The sequence below is a fragment of the Pelmatolapia mariae genome, linkage group LG16_19, assembly GCF_036321145.2.
Source record: "Pelmatolapia mariae isolate MD_Pm_ZW linkage group LG16_19, Pm_UMD_F_2, whole genome shotgun sequence".
Taxonomy (NCBI): domain Eukaryota; kingdom Metazoa; phylum Chordata; class Actinopteri; order Cichliformes; family Cichlidae; genus Pelmatolapia; species Pelmatolapia mariae.
The window spans coordinates 3,251,331-3,266,852 of record NC_086241.1 but is presented as its reverse complement, the minus strand read 5'-3'; the positions used below and the strand labels follow the sequence as shown (position 1 = coordinate 3,266,852).

The following is a 15,522-nucleotide window of genomic DNA, read 5'->3' as shown; positions in this document are numbered from 1 at the left end:
AGCCTCAAAATGTCTCTAATTTATGGTGTGTTATTGAGCAATGATGCGGTATCTGCGCACGGCGTTACTCTGGACGAGATGGGGACGTTACAGCACACTCTCTCGACAGGAGAACAAATAGTGCTGTGACACAAAAATAGCTGCACGAGGGACTCGGGGATACCAAATGTATTTGAGATGTTACTTAACCAAAAGAGAACGTGCAATATAGCATTAGCAACTTTGTAGAGGGAAATAATACAGCAGAGGGGAAAAGGGATGATAGGGAGCAACGGAAAACACATTAAAATATGGAGCAGAAGGGATTGTGGAAGAAGCAGGGGAATGAAGGAAATAGAAAAACATTTGACTGTAGTTATGAGGGATAAAAAAGGAAAGAAGCTGTTCCCCTTTCCAGCAGATGAAAGAGGAGACAGCTGTAAAGATAAAATAAAGATGAAATACTGTATTTAATTAAATTTATGCCGTAATGCAGAAAAAGATGGGCATGCAAAGTCAGTTAGGCAGCCTTTGAGCCTTTTTTTTCCTGTGCTAAAGCTTCAGACATCTAATAGAAGTATTGTGAGGAAAATACGCAGAGGCATTTAATAATGTATGCTGCAGTGAACATAAGGACAGTGTTAAGTATTCGATGCGGTGGGAGCCGCGTATAAACCCCGGCTGATGTGATAGTTGTAAGTGACAGCAGAGGACAGAAGTGAGACAAGATAGCTGAGGAACGTTACTACTTTTAACAGCTGAGGCACACTGAGCAGTAGGAAGGAGCCCCATGCAACTGCCCCTACACACACACACACACAGACACACACACACACACACACAGACACACACACACACACACACACAGACACACATACACACACACAGACACACACACACACACACACAGACAAAATGTCATTGGAACTGAATTAGAACTCTCCAGAGGAATCTTTGCCCGAACGTAGCACTTCCTCGAAGGGGAACGACTGTCCTGCTATTTGACCTTTCTTACTCAGCTGGACGGTTTTTGACATTTCAGTCCATCATTCCCTTTTTTTTCTTTTTCCTTTCTTGCTTTTCCTGCTTCCTGTTTTGTTTAAGACCAAAATATATATATACATTAAGGAGAAATTAAATACTACATACATTTGATAAAACATTTTTTTATTTGGGATTTACAAAGTTGTCCAGTATTTGTACACGAGCATCGATGAACTGATAAACTGCACATGTGGAAGTAACCTTTGAAGTGTATTTCTTGTAGAGCAGCAAGATGAGAATGTTTAAATGAGCTCAGATAGTCTACTAAACACATCATGGTTCTCAAGTATGTGGAACAAGGTCTAAAGATTAAAGAAATAAGGTTATTTTTTAACTTCAATTAAATGCTGACATGATATAACACATAAATTATTACTGGCAAATAAACCCTGCGTTTACCCTTGAAGGAAAAGTATGCACATTTAATCACGACAGAGCAAACCTTTTGAAAAACAGAAGAAAAGTTCGATAATTACATGCTTTTTAAGTCTCCCTGAGATCTTTGATAATAAACTCACTTAAACCCTACGGTTTAATGACTTCTACATCCAGATAAATTTTACCAAATTTATTTCTAGGACCTTGGAAAGCAGTGATATCACTAAAAAGACCCTGGAGAAGGGTTAAACTAACATTTATCTAAATATATAAACATACAGCACTGCATAAAAGTCACCATGCATTATTCTAAACTTTGCTAGAAAAGTGGCGAATAGGTGCAGCGATTTATTGAAACATTTGCAAACACATGGAATATAAGGTCAGTAAATGTTTGCTGTGACCACTTTTATACTTTTTATATGTCCAAAACTCCTTCAGAAATCCTGGAGAACTATTACTAAGATCATCAATCAGAAGAAAGTCTGGCTCCTTGGAAGCTAAATCTAATGAAATGAGAGGATTTTTCAAGACGTTTGCACAGTACTGAACATGTTCCTGGATGTGTTTAGTTTATTATTTTAATAAAAAAAACACTTACAGCGTCCTGGCACAGTCTTCTCACTACATGTCGTGCAAGTGCATATGCAGCATCAGACACGTACTCAAATATTGTTCGAGATCTAATTGTTTGAAAAGTTTTTTCGTCATTAAACTAAATTCTATTTCTAAGATGCCAGGTCTCCGCAATTACTCAGTGTTATCACAGGTACAGACAGATGAAGGTATGAAAATAGAGTTTATTTGTGCAAAGTAAGGTCAGACGTGATGGAGACAGCTGACCGTTTTAAATACAAACATGTTCTTAAAACACAGTCAGGTGGGAGGTGTGTTTGTGTGTGTGTGTGTGTGTGTGGGGGGGGGGGGGTATTTATATGATTACTTAATTGTAATTTATGCTCTCAAATTGTAAAAGCAAATCTGAAAAGCTGTGATGATGCTGCTGTTTTTTGCAGCGAGCACAAAGATAATATTTGCTCACGCACAAAAAGATCTGTGTTTATGCCAAAGGCGTGCTGCTTTTGTTCAGACTGTTTCTCTCAATCCCTTCTACCCCCCCTTTTTCCAACTCACTGTCTTTCTCTGTAGTCTCTCACTCAGTACATAATCAGCCTTTGGACTCTAACCGAAGCTGAAAAAATGCAACAGCTCAAGTGAGGGATGAACAAATATACAGACTTTTTTATGTAACTATGTATCGCTGCCTTATTGTTCGATTAAAAAAAAACAAAAAAACCACAGGATGATTATTAATTTAAAAAATTCATGTGTTTTGTGTGGTGATAACAGAATGAAACCAAGGCTTTTTGGAAGACGTCACAGTGGCGATTGAAGGATTTTTATTGCTCTAAGTGGATAAAACCTAACAAAAAAAGGATGAAATTGCTTTTTAATGCCTCACCAAAATGTCACCATGTCCTGTTTGTGTTAGTGTGAATATAAAACAGGTTTCATTTGTGCCTGGCTGCTTCTCTCTCTCTCTTTGTGTGCATGTGTGCATGAGACTGTGATTATCCCACTCACTCGACTGTGTCCTCCCAGTTACACCAGTGTCTCTGATCCAGCTCTTGCATGTCCAGTCTGAACTTGCCCAGGCAGAAATCCTCAATAGCGTATTCGTAGTGAGGTCCGCAGCCCAGTGCTGACACACACTGAGACACTGCTGAGAGAAAGGGGAGGGAAGAAAAGGGAAGGACGGCATTAGAATAATGAAGGAAAGTGGGCTGAATGTAAGTTGGATCGCAGCACAATGCATAATTCAGTGCAGGGCTAACAACTTTTTCCAACTTTTAAAACGTGTAATGCAAAGAGCTCTGGCCGCAGCGGGATGACGGCAGAGGGCAACACTCAAGAACAAGAGTGTCTGTAACTGCTGCCACCTTTTGTGGATCAATGCAAACTGATCCATTTCCCCATCTGCTGAAGATGACAGTCTGCTGACACAGTGTAAGCTTTATCACTGCCGTACAAGACCTCCAAAAACACAAACAGACAGATAAGAGACAGACGAGACAAACTGAACACCAACGTTTCCGGTAAATTCTTGGTGGATATGAGGGAGAGTGCTCCAGATGCTGAGAGGGACACTTTGACGTATTAACAGGACTGTGTGACAAATGATGTAATGCAGGTAAGAAAGTATGTGATGGCAAAGATGTTTGGTAACACCCATTCAAGATACAGTAGTATCAGTTAAAAATGATATGTCATAAAAGAATAATGTGAGAAGACTGCAGCTGTGGTGAGCTCAACATAAAAGCTCTGGGCTTAAGGAAATTGGTAATTTCTCTGCATTCAGAGTCCTATCAGTGCTTTTACACCTCACTAGTTAACTTTTCGACCTTTGTTTATTTCCCTGCCCGTGTGGGTGTAAATGGACCGACAGCCAAATTACTCAGAAACAAACAGGGTGAAGAGTCACAGCTCCAAAGTTATCATTTAAGGGCAGACACGACAGGCAAACAAGGTCAAATAGTGAAAGAGATCCCTATAAAACCTCACCTGCAGTGACACGCAATGTTAGGCTGAAAATGCAAATGAGATGCTAAATATCAACATTTTCACAGATTTGTAAATTTTTGTTATGCAAGAGTAAAAATTCTTGTTTTTGAATTTGTTGCAACGTTTAAGCCCCAGCTTTTTATTTTTTTATCAGTCACAAAAGAGATGAATAAAACTGGAAGGTTTGTTGAATGTAAGTATTAGGAAAAAGAAAAAGACTTTAGAGTTCGGGCGCAAAAGTAATTATGTATCGTAAAACCAGTGAAGGCCATTAAAGGTAAAACATGTAGAATCAACAATAAATCGATAACTACATTAATTTATAATATTATATTTTTAAGGTGTTCTTCTTACATATCTGACAGCTTCAGCTTTCTTTTTTCGTCATGCTACACAGTCATAATGTCAGCGCCAACTTGAAATCTTTCTGACCAGTGTTGTAAAAGTAATTAGTTACTTATTACTGATTACTTCTAAAAGAAAGTTATCGTTGCTTTACTGACTACTTATTTTCAAAAGCAGTTAGTTACTTTATTACTTAGTTGCTTTTTAAAAACATGATACACAACCTCAAGACATTTCAGGCCAATTCTATTTTTTCAGCATAACCCATCATATAAAGTTGAATCAAATGAAAAAGCCTCTTTTTTAAACTTGTTTTATTAGTTTTAATCTTTTAACTTTAAGCATAAAGCAAATTCTGCAAATTTTCCAGCATATAAAATAAAATAATGTTTTGTCTTTACACTCACTCTTTCAAACAGATGCAAGTAAAACACAGCAAAAATGAATAAAATCAAAGGCTCAGCAGCACTGAGTCCTGTCACTCTTAAATCTATTTTCACCTGTTTAGCAGGAGTGGGAGGTTTGCCTGGTGCAGCAGCGGTCATGTCAGTGGGTGGATCCGGGTGTTTCTCTGTGAATGTCACATTCCCGTGGCAGTGTGCACGGAGCTTGCTCAGATCTGAAGTTTAATTTTTCGTTATAGAAAGAAGTTTTCTTCCCACGCAGAGTGTACAGGGGACTCTAATGTTTTTGTCACTTTACAGAATCAAACTCAAAGTAATGTCAGTACTTCCATACATCCGTACTCCTCCATATTATCTATTGTTGATCTACACACGTCTGTTGCTGCCACGGACGTTGCACGCTCATGCGTCATTGTCATGAGACACTCTCACAAACAACATCACGGTTTAGTAACGCAGCGTGCTTATGGGAGAGTAACAGTAATCTAATTATTTGCAATAGTAATCCCTTACTTTACTCGATACTCGAACGCATTACTTTTAACACGTTACTGCCCATCTCTTTTTCTGACACTCTCTGCTGATCTTCCAACTTGTATATGACACACACATCACTCTAAAGCACACCTTATTCATAATTACTCATAATACTAATTATTAGTGCTCACTCCCTGAAAATAACAAATGCATAATTTAAACACGATAACCTTCTTCTACTTTGACCAGCATATAGAGACGTCTCTTTTTTAAAGGTAGACACTACCAGTGAAGTCATGTCTCAGGAAGGAGATTTTCATATTAAAAGGTCTCCCACAAAACTGCACAACTAAATGTTAAAAAAGAGAAAACAATATACATTTCTACAATAAATTCCACAGCGGTATTTTGCTAAAAGGAAATACTGAATTATCACGACACAGAAATCAATCTTTTTCATCATTCCTCCTCTTCCTGTTTCCCTCCAGCGTTTACTTACTCCCTAAGCCTTTTATCACCTTTCGTCTTGTTTTGCGTTCTTATTACAACCGCTTTCATTTCTATTCAGCTGTTTTCCTTTTCCCAGAGAATCTTCTATATTCGTCTCTATTAATCCCTCCTTTGGCAGCTTGCTGAAACCTCATTACTTCTGGAGTCTTCTGGGAGTGGATAAACCATTTTGTGAATTTTAGTGTACTTATTTGGACTCATTAGTAACAACAATATAGAATTTTGAGATATATGCAAACACTTTTTGATCTTACATCGCTGTGTGCTTCAGAATATTTGAAATTAATAAATGGAAACTATATTAAGGTCAAGTCACAGCTTTAATTTACATCTAGTGTTAAAAGATCAGAAAGTATCACAATTAAACACCTAATGTTTCTTGGGCAGCTGGTTGTTGTTTCGGTGCTAGTTAATGCAAAGGAGAGCCCACAGGAGGTTTAGACTGGTGACTGGTTGTAGTCTGCTAACATCAGGAGTGAAACTGGTTTATTTGTAAGAGAATAAGTTCCATTTTTTCAAAGCACTCAAACAAACACTGCCACAAAATGAACAAAAAACATGAAGATGAGCACAAGCCTTGTTGCTTATCTTAAAGAAACACCTTGATGGCAGCACAACAAATCAGGACTGTTCTGTAGGAGAATTCACTGCATGATGCAAACCCCCAGCAACCCACACAAACAAACAGGCCAGTTGCACAGAACGTGTTGTAAAGAGGAACATTGTGTGTCCTCAGAATATCCTCAAGTGGCAGATCTTTGGGGAAGCATTTGACTCAGCGTTCTCTCTTTGGAGCGTCTAAAGGTTGGTCACAACAGCGCTGCGAGTCGTCTCAGTATTCACAAATCACACCTTCGCTAATTCAGCTACCCTGGATCCCCATCAAGTTCAGGGTCCACTTTAAGATTCTTTGATTATTTGACTTTTAGAGCTCTGTGTAGCGGTGACAGGCCTATTGCAACAGAGCCTTTCCCAAAATGTTACTATGGCAGAACAAAAATGTCTTTTTTCAACTATTTCAAGTTCCTTCCATCACAGGAGGAGCTGGGTTGACATGATTTAGTAAGCATCTGCCTCTGTAACGATGTAGGATGCTTTCTGGCTGTCTTTTTCCCAGTATAATATTAGCTCATCATCTGCATGAATGATATGAAGTGAAAATAAAAGAGGCTCAAATAAGAAACCCCTGTAAGACGTTTTATCTTTAAAAGCCTTCAAGGTAAAAAGGTCTGATAATGGCAATAAATACATGCTTTACACAGAGGTGATCTATTCCACAGAATAGCTTCTTCAGAAGAAACTAAGACTTGAGACTTTAATTATTTTCTATCAAAAATGAGCAAATTTACAAATAAACTTAAAAAGTAAGACAATTGATTGGTTGATTACTTCTTTGTTGTAACAATACTCTTAGCAATAAATCTTATACTACTGTAAGGAAAATGCAACTGTGGGTTGCGCGCATGACATTTATTACAACTACACGTGTCAGTGTTTGTCTGTTGGTGCAGAGCAAAGGGACTTTGGGGCAGTCTACACAGTATCATCATGAGGATGGTTTAAAAACAAATCTGTACAAAGTGGAGGAAATATGAGCAAACAACTTGTGTACATTCACACTAAAAAACCCACTGTGAGGAAAGAGGATGAAAAGGCTCACACGACTGGATTCAAAGATGGTGATCAAAGATTAGGATCAAGTGAATATGTTTGCGAGACAGAAATGGTGTAAACGAAGAGAAGAAACGAAGGCTAAAACAGAGAAATAGAGATTTTTCCATAATTTTTTCTCTATCACATCCTGACAGTAATTCCTGTCCAACACTTCAAACTGACCAGAACAGAACACAAGCATCAAAATGCAACTATTTCAGTATTTTCTGCACAGAGTTATTGATAGGTTTATAAAACAAAACCGGTTTGTTATGGTTAAAAATAGATTAAGCACAAATATGCGCTGGATCACAAAGTCCTGACTCCCACATGTTGGACTCCCTTATTTTCCACTATGATTAATAAAGGTGTCTCTACTCCCTACTCCCGTTATTAATGATGAATGCTTTCATTGGCCATAAATTGTGTTTTCCACACTTGTCCAACATCTACATAATTCTTCATGATGCCGTACTGAGGACGGGGGGGTTGCTACTGATTTCCACTGAGGAACTGGCACAACAAGCAAAACGGTGACCATTTACAGTGACTGCCTTCATTGTTTAAACAAAGTGAGGTGTGAAACCACACAAGTGCCTGTTGAGGATAACTAGTTTGAGTAAGTGCCCCAGAATGATTCACATCCAAGTGATGGGGAGTTTTAGTGTCTGTAGTAAATATGAAGGGAGGAAAGGATGATTTTCGATGATGTTATTGTAGAATTAGGTCTGAGCAGGGAGAAGGGAAAATCTTTTTTAATTTACAACACAAAAAATGATCCGTTACATCAGTCATTGGTTGGTTATTGTTTTCATCATAGCTGCCACTGACTTTTGAAACTGAGACAAACTGGACACTCGTGAGCTAAAGATGATGTTCCTTTTCTTCTCTGATGGCAGATGGCCCCGCCCCTCCCTGAGCCTGGTTCTGCCGGAGGTTTCTTCCTGTTTAAAGGAAGAATTTCCTTCTCACTGTCGCCAAGTGCTTGCTCATAGGGGTTCGTCTGATTTTGGGGGTTTTGAGGCAACTGTTTTTGTGATTTGGCACCAGTAGAGCTGTACCCTGCAGAAAATGCAGCTTTAAGGGGCTTCTGCATTGGTGTTGTTAGCCTTTTAGCCTTCTCTTACATAGAATGTATGTTTCCACATTCCTCAAACCTTCACCTGAAAGCAAGCGTCTGCAAATACTGAGCACAATAAGCCTCATAGTGCATAAATTGGGTGGTCTCTCTGTTTAAATTTACATCCAGCAATCAGTAGTGGTTGCAAGACCCTAAGACCATGTTCACACGATAAATTCCACAGTGAGTGGGCTAACTGAGCCCACTCACTGTGCAGCTTGATTGCATGTATGTTGATTTGTGAGAAAGCCTAAGAGAAGCAAGAACTTACATACTGATGTGTACTAAATCAATTCTGTATGGATCACAAGTATAGTATGAGGTATTAGTTGACCACTACAGCAAAATTAGCCAAATTTGCACACACAGTAAGAAAAGGGCCATATTGCACATTTGTCACATGTAGACTCATTTTCAGCATAGACCTGTCACGTGTTCGACCCAGTTTTGCTTCATTCTACCAGTTAATTTATCAGGTATTTAAATACAGGAACTGCTGTCAGTATGAGACCTGGGGAGGCAGCAGCACTGTGGCCAAAAACTTTCCATTAGGTTGTCTTCAACCAGAAACAGAGTGGTTGGTAATGTAGCAACAGAAGATATCAGCATTTCCTGGTCGTGTGGAAACTCTACATTTATCTTCCAGTCCAATGGAAAAACAAACTCGACTTAGCAAGGAATAACATTTATCTGCCTGATCTTTTCTTGGGTAACTTGACAAATAGTTGGACTGAAATATCCCAAAGTGTCTTTGACGAAAAGTTTTTTCTTTAACACGAGATGCCCTGTCCTGTTGCTCTAACGTGTACCTCTTCTTGTCAAATCAATTTTATGTTCCAGAGACTCAGAGCAAAGGCAGAACATGATGAATCTGAAGGAAAGGTCATGATTGACTGAAGATTTTCCCATTTTCTCCCGCAACCACGTATTGATTTCGAGCTGCAACTAAAAATAATGCCACCTTTAGACTTTCACATCTGCACCTTATCCTCCATCCTCAGACAAGAAGCAGACGCTGGAGTCAAATGTATTTCTAGAAATTGATTTTCTGATTGTAAAAAAAATAGTTTTTTCTTTACCTTGTTGACTCGCCCTTCCTTCAAGTAATTTCCTCCTGTTTGATGGAGGTAATTACTTCCTTCAATCATTCCTCTTGTTTAAGGGGAAAAGTTTGTCTCTTCTGAGTTGGGATTATTTAAAGTGAAGCTGCCTGAAATGTCTTTTCCCATGAATTAAGGATGCTGTTATAGGTGCAAGTATGCTGTTGATCTTAATTAGTAAGGGTAACTAATACATAAGAAGATGGCATAGTTTTCCATGTGCATGCCAGTGTACAGTCTTTGACCTTTAACACTCCACTATTTCTTCTTTGTTTGTCTCTAAGAATCCCGTGCTGCTTCAGGAGGCTCTGTTTATGTGTGTTATTATGTGTGCGAGAGAGATAGCATTGAACTATCTATCTATTTATAATCTGTTTTGCGCGCTCGTCATCATGCAAGATAAATAAGTAACTAAATTCAGAAAGACACTAACAACAAGCCTTGCAGCGAGACAAAGGAGCTGCATCTCACAAACTGACTGCTGAAAGAATGTATCTGTTTGTAGTCTTTTATTTATCTACTTTCATATGCACAAACACATTTGTGTGTTTGTGTGCTTCACAGTTATGATTTTGACTGCTTGCACAACAGAGGCCAATTTGAATTTCTTTAATCCCCCATCAGATTGCCTCAGAGCAGTGAATTTTCACATATGAAATGTTAGTGCAAGCCCAAACACACAGGTCCTGACGTCTAGCTTCACAGTTCACAATCTGCTGTTGTTCCATCACACTGCAAAATATTTCAGTGTTTGAAGTTACGCAGAAACAATATGTGAGAATCAAGCAGGAAATTAATGCAACATTAAGGCAGATAGTTTAACACAGAGCAGAACATCGGTGAAAAATTCAGGTACTTCATTCAAAGCAAACACAGAAAGAGGAGTGCAGGAGCAGATGACGATATTCTAGTCAGATGAAGTAAATGTCTAAATATAGATGAAGCCACACTTCAACACATGTTGTCTGTGGAATTGGACCTTTTTTTTTTTTCATTTTTCTGCTCTGACTCATTCCCAGAATGCAAAAGACGTCGAAGCTGTGGAAATTTTCCTTTTTAAAACATTTAATGAATGAGAGAAAGTGGAAGTCTAGTTTTTCACTGGGATGTGAAAAATCTCCCTGCAGTGCAAGATGTTTCCAGAACATTACACAGAATCCTCTATGATCCCATTTTAGTTTTAGACACCGTTTGCAAATAGTTTTATAACAAACCACAATAGAAACCATGAACAGCAGGAACCACCAGCCATGACAAATAAGCATGAATAAAAATGCGATCTGTAGCATTTTGTTAAGTCAGAGGTTGTTTTCTCATGAATTACTAACATGTTCCTCGGCAGCATCCGGCAGTAGTACGCACAGCAGCAGAGCTTGGCAGAGGAAGCAAGCTCCTGGGAGTAAAATGCAAATTCAGTGCAATGCTTGATGATGGCTTGATGAAGCAGATTGGGGGCATTTTGAAAAGTTTCAGCTGTGGCCTCTGCAGCAGACAATTTGACCTCCTGTGATTGGAAAGCATGCCTGTGAGCCTGGGAGGCAGACAATGGGGGGGGGGGCTTGTCTTTTTTTTTTTTTGGCCCTGCAATACTTCCTTCATCTTATCGCCATCCTGTGAATTTTATTTGTGACAGACCAGAAGTTACTTATGTATCTCTATTTATTTGTCAGTAATAATGTGACTGTCATCATCAGCCTGTTAGAGCTAATGCAAGTTTCTGAAACTTTGTCTCAGGCTACGTCCACACGCATCGTTTTCTCTCCGTTCTGGCCTCCTGTCCACACTAAGACGGCGTTTCCCCCAGGGAACAACGCAGCGTTTTGAAAACGCTCTCGAAAACGCATACATTTGAAGACGGTGCGTTTGCGTTGCAGCGTGGACAGTGAAAACGCAGACTTTCTAAAACGATGACGCATCATGTGATGCAGTCATGTGACCAATTAAACAAAGATAGCGGAGGGCATTATACAGCAGTTGTTTTGTTTGACAGCCCTATTAAAGTACATGCTGTACATGCTCCAGATAACTTTTCTTCAAATTATTTAACTCTCACTCACTTTTGCAACTTTGTACTTTTTGTTACTCGCAGCAACAACTCCACCTCATTGTTAGTCCATTTAAAAAACTCGCTGCTTTTCCTCGACATTTTGCCGCGACGTTTCAAAGAGCCGGAAAGTAAATAAGCGGCAGACAGAAATGAGGTAGGCCCAATCTTCTTGCGTTTCACGCATGCGCAGGACTGGGACGTAAGCGTTTTCGGCTGTTTCAATGTGGACACACAACTGTGTGAAAACGACTAAAAAAACGCTAGTGTGGACGCGGAGCGTTTTCAGACGAAAACGCCGTTTTCAAATCTATCCGGGCTAGTGTGGACGTAGTCTCAGTCACCCCTCAGCTGTTCTGCAAGTTTTAGTAAGTGTTACCACATGATTGTGATGCAAATAAGAAACTACAGCTGACAGGAACAGTGCAGGTAAACCTGTGGTATAAGAAATCAAGAATAATTATGAATTTATGGATTATCTTTTTTTCAAAAATGTACCAAAACCCCAGTTTGGCTGCAGAAGAAATTGTGTCTACTGTGCTCTTCTGTATTTATGTCATGTATACTGTATATAGGGCACAGTGATTAGCATCTGTCCAGGGTGTACCCCACCTCTCACCCTATGGCAGCTGGGATAGGCTCCAGCCAATCACAACTGTGAAAGTTGAAGCAAATGGATGGATTAAACCAGCTTTTTTCAGACTTTGAATCAACTGAAAAGCTGCACAAAGGCTTGGTATAAGATAAATAATGATTCTTTTTTAACTGTTAAACATGCAAAGCTACTCTAAGGGTTAGCATTTTGGTTTTACTTCCAAATAATCTGTGCAAAGAACCTCTATATTTGATAGCTCTGTCACTTTATCTTTGCAGTCATCAATATTTTAAGTGACAGACGTGATGAGCACAGCTACAAGGTAACAGGTGGTTTAAAGTCCAGCTAAGCACTTTGTGAATGATGGACTCTTGATACACCGGCTATAGCAGATGTTCTGCAAAAGATTCCTCGAGGACAGAGTTGAGTCACGGATGAAACCGTTTTCTTCCCGTGTGGAAGTGACAAACAGGCATGAGAGAGGCAGGCAGATGTTTGCTGTCAACAGCCTGAAGACTAATTAGATTGCGAGAGCTGATGTTCACAAATGGACCGGCATTCTTCTCTCTGTCACTCTTTCCTGTCTGCTTCCTCCTGTCTCATTTTCATCATTTTCTCATCGATGATTCATGGAGAAGGAAGTCTTTATCTTTGGCCTCTGTTCAGAATTTTTGTTTTGACCAATGCTGCTTCATAACCCAACCTAATAACAAAACACCCACTTCTTTGACTTTAAAGCACATTATATTCATGAATCATCTCAGTTCAGGGGGCAATGGAGGATAAGAGGAAAACAGAAGCCTGTTTTTCTTCCCACCTATCTGACGGCTCAATTTAGATTCTATAAAGTTAACCAGGTTTTATACATATTTTTATAAAAGCACACACATTCAGCGGTTCCTGTACGTGCCTTTGCTCTCACCAGGAAAGTTTAGAGAATGTTTCTGGTAGCACAGTTCAGTAAACTTCTAAGGAAAATCAGTGCGTGTTCCCTTTTCTGCATGCAGAAACATGACCAGAACCACAGTGATACAGCATTGAGCAGTAATGTTTTGCTCACCTAATGTTAAATGGAAAAGTAATATTAAAATCACAAGCCAGTTTTTAACAGCTTTGAATGCAGGTCTCTGTATGTGGACGGTGAAAAGAATGTTTGCTGAGAGACTAAAATCCCACAGAGACGTCTCACACGTCACTAATTAGTTGTTTTATGGCCACCGTTCTGACATGCACATATTTTAAAAACAACCAGCTTATTTAATTAAGAATCATGTAAAAACATGTGAGCCCTGCTGCATTTGGACATGGAAGTCAAGTATAAACGGGTAAATGATAAGTAACCGAAAAAAAACCCCAAAACCTATTTAGTCAACAGTGATTGGCTAGCTATTAAAAGATGACTGTGACATCACTGATTAGAAAAGCAAAAATTACAAACTTTGTTTGATGTTTTGCAAAGTTTGAAATAGATGCCACTAATATATCTGGTTTTGTTTTGTTTGTTTTAGTCTCTATGTCTCTCAGTTAGTTACTGACCTCATCACAACTATACCTTTGAAAATCTGGAGCAATCTGCAACATGCTTGCACTGAAGCAGAAATTATTTCTCCTCCACTTCTTGATTTTTTATTTTACTTTGCCTGAAATACAGATAGTTGAACAGAAGTAGGCCAGTTTATGAACATGTACATAAAAACCCCCAAAGACAAACAAACATGTTCCCACAGGCCAAACTTGTGGGGAGCAAAAAATCCCCTTCCCAGATTAGAAGTGACACTTAAATCAAGGGAAAGTCAGTAAATTAACAGTGTGTGTGACAGATAAAGCATTGTACGGGTGGTGTGATGTTGTTGTATTAATGGCAGCCCATCTATAGCTTTACCAAGCTTTCATATTTCCATTAAATGAATATAAGATACATCGTATGAAATTATATATACAACTAAGAAATCCCACAACTAAACGTACTTATCTCACCTCTACAACAGAAATACAGAAATGATCTACTTGATAATATGTTATACAGAACCAATGACTTGTGGAGTCCACATTTTCATTACTGTGTTCCTGTGATATAAATTATAGGTCTCAGAGAGCAACAATGAAATATGAAAGCAATTTTCCACACGTTGGCCACAGTGATGTGAAAATTCAAAATGCCAGCCCCGAAGGTTGTCTGCTTATCTGCTGCGAGGTGTGTAATTTCACCTACCACTTTATTTTCGACAGCTGATCAGCGAGTGCTTTTTGAGACCACACAATAGGGCGACAAAGCCAGCGGAGTACTTATATGTATCAAAATTGGCTGTTTACCACAGCTGGATACAAATGATCTGGATGAAGTGAGTCATCGCTGCTTGCTTGTTTTCTGGCGAGCAGTGCGTGAAGTATGTGACGAATTAGCAGAAAGGAACGCCGGTAGCGATACATCAGCCGCCGTCATTACATCTTGTTACGGCCTCGCCTCTAGCCCTGTCACTCACACTCGCGTACACACAAATTAGTCCTTTCCTCCACCTCTCTGTCCTAATCAGACAGCTGGAGACCTCGAGGGTTGGAACTAACATCCTGGAAAGTTCTCAGATAATTGAAGTGAGAGACAGAGAGAACAACAGAGGAATGATTTCCTTCAGAGAAACCTTGAGCGTAGCACAACGTACACACGACCCCATTCACGATGCAGTGACTTGAGATGACCATGAAGCTTAACAAGCCCCTCTTTCTCTCCCAGGTACTCTTAGCGTTATTATCAACGCTTGAAGCTGCCGCATACCGATGCCACTTGAAAGCAGCAGCAAAGAAAAAAAAGAGTTGAAGAATCAGAAAACAGCCCCCAGTTTTGACAAATAGATGCATACACGCAATCTCACCCACTCCCACACCCTCCTACACACTCACACACACAAAGGCTACAAAAGTGACTTCGTACAAAGTGCTTTCAATTTTCACATCAAACAATTACAGCTTTTCATGAAGTGCTTTCAATTTAGGGGTTTAATATAGGCTGTGGGTTTTTAACCTAATGAGGCTGAAGTGCTTTTTTGTTTCTACTCTATTGTTAAGTTTGAGGATAAATTAAGAATTTTATGACTGGTTCTACTTACTACTTTGCAGCAGTTGTTACATCATTATTTTATTTTATGGATTTTTATGGTTGTTAAAGTTCTTCTTATAGTATTAATCCAACATTTAGATACGACATTAAACCTGAATGTTTGAATTTAGATAAGAAAACTGATGCCACGATCATGGACGATATGTAGCAAACCAGTTAGCTGAGCATAGGGAATTACAGCAGAGAGGGGAAAGAA

At 39.2% G+C, this 15,522-nt stretch overlaps 1 protein-coding gene across 2 annotated transcripts in view; it reads right to left on the bottom strand.

Moving 5' to 3' along the window:
* The window catches only part of ramp1 (receptor activity modifying protein 1), a 64,129-nt gene that overhangs the window by 21,585 nt on the left and 27,022 nt on the right, over positions 1-15,522 (bottom strand). Inside the window, exon 2 of one of the 2 annotated variants that reach the window (XM_063498449.1) lies at positions 2,986-3,124. In XM_063498449.1, coding sequence (XP_063354519.1) covers positions 2,986-3,124 — 139 coding nt within the window. The remainder of the gene's footprint in view (positions 1-2,985; positions 3,125-15,522) is intronic. The other variant, XM_063498450.1, reaches the window with a different exon arrangement.